General features: G+C 34.8%; 1 protein-coding gene across 3 annotated transcripts in view; it reads left to right on the forward strand.

Moving 5' to 3' along the window:
* The first annotated feature begins 4226 nt into the window (after positions 1–4226).
* Positions 4227–9336, forward strand: part of LOC306975311 (uncharacterized protein) — a 29285-nt gene continuing 24175 nt past the window's right edge. The window contains exons 1-4 of one of the 3 annotated variants that reach the window (XM_079572823.1): positions 4227–4318; positions 6041–6346; positions 7728–8012; positions 8863–8904. In XM_079572823.1, the coding sequence (XP_079428949.1) occupies positions 4261–4318; positions 6041–6346; positions 7728–8012; positions 8863–8904 (691 nt within the window). In that variant the 5' untranslated portion in view covers positions 4227–4260. The remainder of the gene's footprint in view (positions 4319–6040; positions 6347–7727; positions 8013–8862; positions 8905–9336) is intronic. The other 2 variants (XM_079572824.1, XM_079572826.1) reach the window with 2 other exon arrangements.

Genomic DNA, 9336 nt, shown 5'->3' on the forward strand with positions numbered 1-9336 from the left:
GCGACAAAACTGAGAAAAACAAAAAAGTGAGAAAACATTGACAAAAAAGTGACGAAAAATGGATGAAAAAGTGGCAAAAATGTCACAAAAAATGTCACAAAAAATGGTCCATTTTTCCGTCAATTTTTTAATCAAATTTTTGTCATTTTTTTTGTCACATTTTGGTAATTTTTTACCAAAAAAAAACATTGACAAAAAAGTGACAAAAAATTGATGAAAACGTGACAAAAAAGTGACAAAAAAATGACAAAAAAAGTGACAAAAAAATTACAAAAAATGTGGAAAAAGAAGGACAAAAATGTGATAAAAATGACCAAAAAAAAGGACAAAAATGTGATAAAAATTTGATGAAAAAAGGACAAAAATTTGATCCAAATTTGACAAAAAATTACAAAAATTGGACTAAAAATGACCCAAAAAAATGACAAAAAAGTTACAAAAATGAGTTGAATACCCAACAAAAAAATGATGGGAAAAAAAAATCTGATGACGTGAGGAAAAAGATCCTCATGGTTCAGGCGGGAGTTAAGAGGTTAAACCAAAATCTGATGTGTTTTTTTCTAGTGGTGACTCTGATACTTGTACCAGTCTTGGATCTGTGCATCCCTATAATTTTTAGATGGTAATTTGACATTTTTTTGCAGTTGCACCACCTGAATGTCTGGTTGCACCACCTGACATCAGCAACTCATTTCAAATTAAATGGTCTTTTATGTGGACTCTTACATTAGCTTTAGCATTTGTTAGCATGGGTAAACATTTACTTTTAAAACTCATTAAAATGTGAATAATTTCCAATATTTGCATTGGTTGTACCACCTGACACCGAAAGTGTGACATTTAATCTATGAGTCAGAAAAAAGCCATTTTTTCTCAATTCTTGATAGAGATTTTCAAACCTTTTCACTCAGACATAAAGACTAGTGTTCTTGTGGCTGATGTCATATCCTGTTTGCTGTTGCTACTCTTTATTTCAAAATAAAAGCCCTGTTCTTATGGTTGCGCCACACTGACATTTTAAGATTACAAATTGTCGGACAGACGTTTTTTAGTTTTCTCAAAAGCTTTAAAACTATGAATATTAACAAATGATGCTTATTGAAAGATATTTAATATACCATGCCATGATGTTTTATTTTTAACCTCTTAACTCCCGCCTGAACCGAGAGGATCTTTTTCCTCAAGTCATCAGATTTTTTTTCCATCTTATTTTTGTTGGGTATTCAACTCATTTTTGTAACTTTTTTGTCATTTTTTGTCACATTTTTGTCATTTTTTCGTCAATTTTTTGTATTTTTTGTGTGAAATTTTAGCACATTTTTGTAATTTTTTTGTCACATTTTTGTCATTTTTTGTTCCATTTTTTGTCATTTTTTGGTCAATTTTTTTCATTATTTTTTCATTTTTTTGTCACATTTTTGTCATTTTTTCGTCAATTTTTTATCAATTTTTATAATTTTTTTGTCAAATTTCTATCACATTTTTGTCACATTTTTGTCATTTTTTTGAAAATTTTTGTCACATTTTTGCCACTTTTTCATCGATTTTTCATCCCTTTTTTTGTCAATGTTTTCTCCCTTTTTTGTCACATTTCCATCATTGTTTTCGTCTCAGTTTTGTTGCTATTTTCACAGCTTTTTTCCAGAAGCTTTTGGACTGGGGTAAAGCCAAACTGGAGAAAATGTGCTCGGTTCAGGTGGGAGTTAAGGGGTTAATTTGTCATTTGTTAATTTATTAGTCTGGTCATTTGCTCGGACGGTTGCACCACCTGACATTTTAGGGGTTCGAGGTGTGAAAACATAAAATATGTATTATTAAAATGAGCTGCTTCTCTGAGCCTGAAGTACCACATCTGAGTGAAACATGTGAAAGATTTCCACTGAGGTTGGTGGAGACGCAAATGTAAAGCCTTTCCTGATAAAAATGGCTGAATGATGTAAATAAGTGTTTGACGTCAGAGTGGACGGTGACCTCTGACCTCAAACAGGAAGAAGCAGCTGCTCGACAGTCACGTAGAGGAGGAGTCTGAAGAGAGAAGTTCAGGAGAAGAACGACGGGTTTGGAAACTGTGGTGGTGAAAGTCGCTCTGCTGCAGCTCACGGGTGAAATCCACCTCACCAGCTTTGACCAGGGAAGAGCTTTGTCCGTTCTTGTTGCTCTTTTATCCTTTTTTGTTGCTCCTTTGTCGTGGTTGCACCATGTGTTCGTCACCTTTTGGTTGTTTTATTGTTGCTTTTTTTTCGCACTTTTTTGTCAAGTTTTCATCCTCATTTTTTGTTTCTATATTGATGCTTTTACCAAGAAGCTTTCAGATTTGAGTAATGCCAAATTGTAGAAAATATACTCGGTTCAGGCCGTGTTTAACCCCTTAACTCCCACCTGAACTGAGCACATTTTCTCCAGTTTGGCTTTACCCCAGTCCAAAAGCTTCTGGAAAAAAGCTGTGAAAATAGCAACAAAACTGAGATGAAAGCAATGATGGAAATGTGACAAAAAAGCGAGAAAACAATGACAAAAAAGTGACAAAAAAATTATAAACATTTGACGAAAAATGACAAAAATGTGACAAAAAATGACCAAAAAAAAGGGCAAAAATGTGACAAAATGTGATAAAAATTTGACAAAAATGTGACCAAAAAGTACTAAAATATGACAAAAATATGACAAAAAATGACAAAAAATGACAAAAAATGACAAAAAAATGACAAAAATGTGACCAAAAATGTACAAAAATGTGACAAAAAAAATGACAAAAATGTGACAAAAATGTGACAAAAAAATGACAAAAATATGACAAAAAAATGACAAAAAAAAGGGCAAAAATGTGACAAAATGTGATAAAAATTTGACAAAAATGTGACCAAAAAGTACTAAAATATGACAAAAATATGACAAAAAAATGACAAAAAATGACAAAAAAATGACAAAAATGTGACCAAAAATGTACAAAAATGTGACAAAAAAATGACAAAAATGTGACAAAAATGTGACAAAAAAATGACAAAAATGTGACAAAAAAATGACAAAAAAAAGGGCAAAAATGTGACAAAATGTGATAAAAATTTGACAAAAAATGACAAAAAAATGACCAAAAAAATGACAAAAAAATGACAAAAATGTGACCAAAAATTTACAAAAATGTGACAAAAATGTGACAAAAAAATGACAAAAATGTGACAAAAATGTGACCAAAAAAATGACAAAAATGTGACCAAAAATTTACAAAAATGTGACAAAAATGTGACAAAAAAATGACAAAAATGTGACAAAAAAATGACAAAAAATGGATAAAAAAAATTTGACAAAAAAATGACAAAAATGTGACAAAATGTGACAAAATGTGACAAAAAAATTACTAAAATGTGATTAAAATTTGACAAAAAAAAATAAAATAAAATAGAATACAAAAAAAAGACAAAAATGTGACGAAAATGAGTTGAATACCCAACAAAAAAATGATGAGCAAAAATATCCTCTCAGTTCAGGCGGGAGTTAAGAGGTTAAACAATAGGTTTTTTGGAATAAAGTAATACATGTAAGGAAAATAACACATTATTTTTAAAAGAAATTTAACACCCGACACAATAATATGCCAAAAAATTACAATTTACAACAAGGAAATAAATACATTGGTATCAAAACCACCGTATAGAATGGTATTCAAGAAAAACATAATAAAAAAAAAGGTTGTAAACACTATAAAATTCAAGAAATCCTTTTTTTTCCACCACTGCTGCTAAATCTTCATTGTATAAGCTCCTCACTGTTTTGCCAAATCATTTCAAACAACATTAATTTGGAAGTGGAAGAGTCCATTGATGTTAAACTGTTTTTAACCATAGAATCTGGCAACCCTGGGGCTGGTTCTCATTCTGCTCTGACTGAGAAGAAAAACTACTATCATGGGAAATGTTTTTGTAGTTGTGAATAGAAATAGTGAAAAACAAAGTCGACTTGAACTTTTCTACCTCAGATGAAGGGACGCGGTGATGTGGAATATTTTTGGGTGTGTTGTGACATTTTTTGCAGCTCCACCCGGTCTCTACATGAGAACGTTTACCCAATAAACCACTTTTAGACGTCACTTCTGTTCCCTTGAATTGTGACGGTTGGTCGTTCCTGGTTCAAATGAATTATTTTGAAACAAGTGGGAGGAGAGAGACGCCTTTATCATCACCCAAAGACACAAAGAGGGACAGACTTTGGTTGAGTTTAGTCCAAGGAACAAACTTTCCAAAAGGACGAAGAGGGAAATCTGAAATGGCTCTGATGAAGCTGCTGTGTTTGGTTTGTGTTTCTCTGCTGCTGCTGCACGAAGGTAAGACTTTGAACTTTGAACTTTGAACCTGTTAATGAGGCAATCACTGCACGCGTCTTAACAGTTGTTTCTCATTTGGACATTCACCGCTAACGATACTGGGGGTTTGAGTATCTCCCGATTTCCGATATTTACCGATACCAAGAGTCTTTCTTAACTGTGGCTGCTGTGAGGGAAAAAGTGAACGATCTCTTTTCTCCAGAATGAGATCAATAAAGTCTTGCAAACGAGATGTTACTGATCAATTATATCTAATAATAAACTAAAGGGAAAACATTACACAAGGATCACTGCACTTTTATACACTAACACAGGGGTGCCCGAACCTTTTGTCTCCGGGGGCCAATATGGAAAAGTGCCTATGTGTTTGCATTTGATTCTATCTATCAAATAACATACTATATTAAAACAAATGCTAACAATGGCAAAAGCCTAGTTTTAGCAGAACAAAATCAACCATTGTAGCAATATAGCGCAAAATGAAAAAAAAACAACAACACCTGCATCTACAGGACCTATAGTGACTTTACCTCATTCATTTGTTAACTCAAAGAAAATGCCACACAAACCATTTTGAAAGACCTTTGTTGACGTCAACAACCTTTGCAATTAAAGTTGGAAAAGTGGGAAATGTGATGCTACAAAGCTCTGTGATGAACACCAAGACACCACAACAGTGTTTCCTTTGTGAAAGGAGTGAAACAGCGCCTCCCATTTGACGATGGCGGCCAAACTGTGTACTGCATCCATATTTACCATTCAGAATGAATAGGTCACTCTCTGGAGGGCCAAATCTGACCCGCGGGCCCCACTTTGGGCACCCTTGCACTAACAGTTCATTTAAGTTGGATACTGAAAATGTATTAAAGGGGGGGTATTATGCAAAATCGACTTTTTCAAGCTTTACATCATGTTATTCTGTCATTCCCTCATTAAAAACATGCCTGAAGTGTTGCCTTGGCACATTCACGTATTTTTGAGCAATCTGTAAAAACTCTGATGGCGGCCATTTTAGGGATAGTCCTCCTAGAGTCCTCCTAGGAACGCCCCCACCTCCTGGAGACGCCTCCGAGCTTTCGTCACCAGCCGAGTAACCAACCACTGCTCCTCAGCAGAACCCCCTCCCCACTGATGCCACAGACAGCGTGTGGAGGGGGCGTGTCGGAAAGGCTCAGAGGTTCTTAAAGAGACAGAGGCCTATTTCAAGACATTCACTACAGTCATTTTGAGAGAGACATTTTATACAAGGCAGTTATTCTAATTTACTGCATTTACAGACCAACAGAAGGTTTGCTCATCATTGTAGTGTGATATAGACTGGTGCTGTGTGATTGAAAAAAGCATAATACCCCCTCTTTAAATTAAATTTTAACATACTGAAGTATAGTTTTTTCACCTGGGAAGGCAAAACTTCAACATGCAACAAGAAGAAAAGGGAATGAAACAACAAAAAAATGAGTAAAGCTTTTATAAGAAACAACAAGTTGAAATAGGCTGTAAAAATGTCAGGTATTCACACTGTCATGACGAGGAGACATGAGAAGGGGCAGCTTATTTAAGGACTTATTTACTGCAGTAAACATGTTAGTTCTGCTTTAACACATTTGGATAAATGTATACGTTTTTTTTTTGTAAAGCAGATTACAATAGAAACGATTTGAACTGTGGATCAGAGAAAGGAGCAGATACTGAAAGATGTTTTCCATGTTTTATTTACAGGAGTCAGTCGCGAGGTCGTCCCGCTTTACTCCAGACCTGGAGACGACGTCACTCTGCCCTGTGACAGAATACAAGACCATGGCCTAACCTGCTCAGATGTGAACTGGCTGTATTATAAAGGCGCTTCAACAAATGGCACTTATGAAGTCCGGAGTGGAGTCGTTCAGGACGGTGGATCCTCCAGAATGACTCTGAACTCAGACTGTTCTCTCAGTTTGCAGAACATCACTGAGGACGACGCCGGGCAGTTTGATCGTTATTTCAATGGTCATGCATTTGACACGTGTGTGCATCTGAACGTCCTCACTGGTGAGTTACAATAAAACGTCTGTTTACCAGCTGTCAGTTACATTTAGGGCTATATGTAGAGCTGGGCGTTTTTTTTTTCCCAAAAAAAAAACTCGATTCACGATTCGATTCAATGTTTTCCCCCCATTTAAAACAAAATAACTGAACTGTAAATATATTTTATAAAGTCAAATGTATTGTATTTAATTTAGCCAAGTTTTAGTAGAAAAAAATCAATAATTGTAGCAACATAGAACAAAATGTAAACAACAACAACACCTGCATCTGCAGCACCTACAGTGACTTTACATCATTCATTTGTTAACTAAAAGAAAATGCGATATTAGATCATTTTGAAAGAGTCAGTTCAGCAGAAATTATTTTATAAGTCAATTTTTAACATCAAACTTTGTTGATGTCAACAACCTTTGTAGTAAAAGTTGGAAAAATGGGAAAGTTTAAAACGCTCTGTGATTGATAAATGCCAAGACAGTGTTTCCTGAACTTTGCAAAAGGAGTGAAACAGCGCCCCCAATTTGACGCTGGTGGCCAAACAGTGTACTGCATCCATATTTACCAATGAGAATGAATGAATATTAACCAGATGCGGCACAAGAGTGGGTCACTCTCTGGCGAAATTTGGCCCGGGGCCCCCACTTTGGGCACCCCTGCTCTAAGCAGAGGGCAGAAAGCCCTCTGCCCTTTTTTTTTTAATTAATGAAGACAGAGACATCACAAACAGATGACATTTACAACTATGACAATACTTGTGACAGACTAAAACCAAGACAACATTAACAACAGTGACAATAATTCGACTGTCAGTATTATCAAGACAAGACAAGACAGAATGACACAAAACAAAACAAGTAACAGTACGACAAATCCAATAAACATACACTTCAGCACAAAGCATTCCAGGAATGAAAAAAAAAAAGAAACAAAAAAGAAAAATTAAATGGGAATAAACGAGAAAGTGTTATTTAAATGAATAGTTGCATAACAACGGTACTTATGGATTATAATTGTTATTATTACACACGCACACACCATTCATTTTTTAAATCAAATCGATTTTTCCCCAGCCCTAGGTATGAGTTAGTGCGACATACACTGGAGCAGAGGCTCTTGTTAAATAAATCAAAATGAATGTTATAATGTAAGTTAATATAATATATAAATGCTTGTACACACAATTCTTTATCCTTTTTGTTCATTTTCAAACTTTTTCTGAACATGATGATCATGTTTATCATCTTTCATGACCAAAAGCTCTGAACACGTTTGTTTTCACTGCTCACTCCAGATGGGAGCTCTGGGCCTGTTGATCATACACAGTAATACAATACAAACGCGTTAAACAGATTCTAACTCTGTCTTTGAAATGTTGTTTCTGTCTAAGTCTCTCCAGCTCCAGTCGACCCCAATGAAGACGAAGGGGGAAACATCACCTTACAGTGCAGGCTGTGGACGTACGAAGGACGTTGTGAAAGCATGGAGTTTCGTTGGTTTAACCAGAAGCAGAATGGACTCTCCGCAAAAACAACAAACTGTGAATCTAATGTGACTGTGGAGCGTCAATGCAACGACACTTTCACCTGTCAGTTTGTGCAGCGCGGTCAAGTAAAGGTTTCTGCAGAGTACAGGCTCAAGGTCAACAAAGACAGTGGCCACTCCCCAGATCCAGGTAAAGAAACACAATAGACCTGGACTCACGCCTTATTGCATTTAACCTCTTAACTCCCGCCTGAACCGAGAGGATCTTTTTCCTCACGTCATCAGATTTTTTTCCCCTCATTTTTTGTCCATTTTTTGTCATTTTCTCGTAAAAAAAATTTTATCTAATTTTTGTCACATTTTTGTCATTTTTTTGTCATTTTTTGGACACATTTTTGTAATTTTTTTTTAGTCAAATTTTTGTCAAATTTTTTGTAATTTTTTTTGTCATATTTTTGTAATTTTTTGTCAATTTCTTGTGACATTTTTGTGACATTTTTGTCATTTTTTTGGTCATTTTTGACAATTTTTTGTAATTTTTTTGTCAAATTTTTATCACATTTTCGTTTTTTTTTTAGTCACATTTATGGGTCATTTTTTGTCGCATTTCTGTCATTTTTTCCCCTCAAATTTTTTTCATTTTTTCATCAATTTTTGTCAATTTCTTGTGACATTTTTGTGACATTTTTGTTATTTTTTTGGTCATTTTTGACAATTTTTTGTAATTTTTTTGTCAAATTTTTATCACATTTTCGTATTTTTTTAGTCACATTTATGGGTCATTTTTAGTCGCATTTCTGTCATTTTTTCCCCTCAAATTTTTTTAATTTTTTCATCAATTTTTGTCAATTTCTTGTGACATTTTTGTGACATTTTTGCCACGTGCTCGGTTCAGGGTGGGAGTTAAGGGGTTAAAAAGTAACACCAAACCTGGATTATTTTAAATTAGGAGATTAATGTCACTGCACAGAAGCCTTCAGTGGTTTGAGTTGGTTTCGCAGCACACTGAAGACTGTAAACCTGTACATGCTGTTTTTCAGACGACAAGAATCAGACCAGAGGAAACTATGAGGAGTCTAAAGGTAAGCGCTGGTTTAACTGTGCGGCTCGGAGGAAACAACAATAAAGGGGAAGTGTTGGAATATAATGTCTCAGTAAAGCGTTGACTCAATCAGCATTTTGCAACTTCGGACATGTTCCACTTTAATTTACTGCATATTTATTTACAGCTATTTTGAATCTTTGGGATCTGTTCATTTAACCTCTTGACCCCCACTTTAACCAAGCACATTTTCTCCAGTTTTACCCAAATCTAAAAGCTTCTTGACTTGGAGCCTATAGGGCAGGGCTCTTCAATACATAAACGATAATTTCATCATCATCAATGCTTGAATAGAATAGATTTGGGCCTAAACACAATAGTTGTTTTATATTCCAGCATTTTAGGCTTTAGAAACATTGCAATAACATATTCATACAGAATAATAAAGAGCCTAATAATAAACTAGGACTAC

This window comes from Gobius niger (genome assembly GCF_951799975.1).
Source record: "Gobius niger genome assembly, chromosome: 15".
Taxonomy (NCBI): domain Eukaryota; kingdom Metazoa; phylum Chordata; class Actinopteri; order Gobiiformes; family Gobiidae; genus Gobius; species Gobius niger.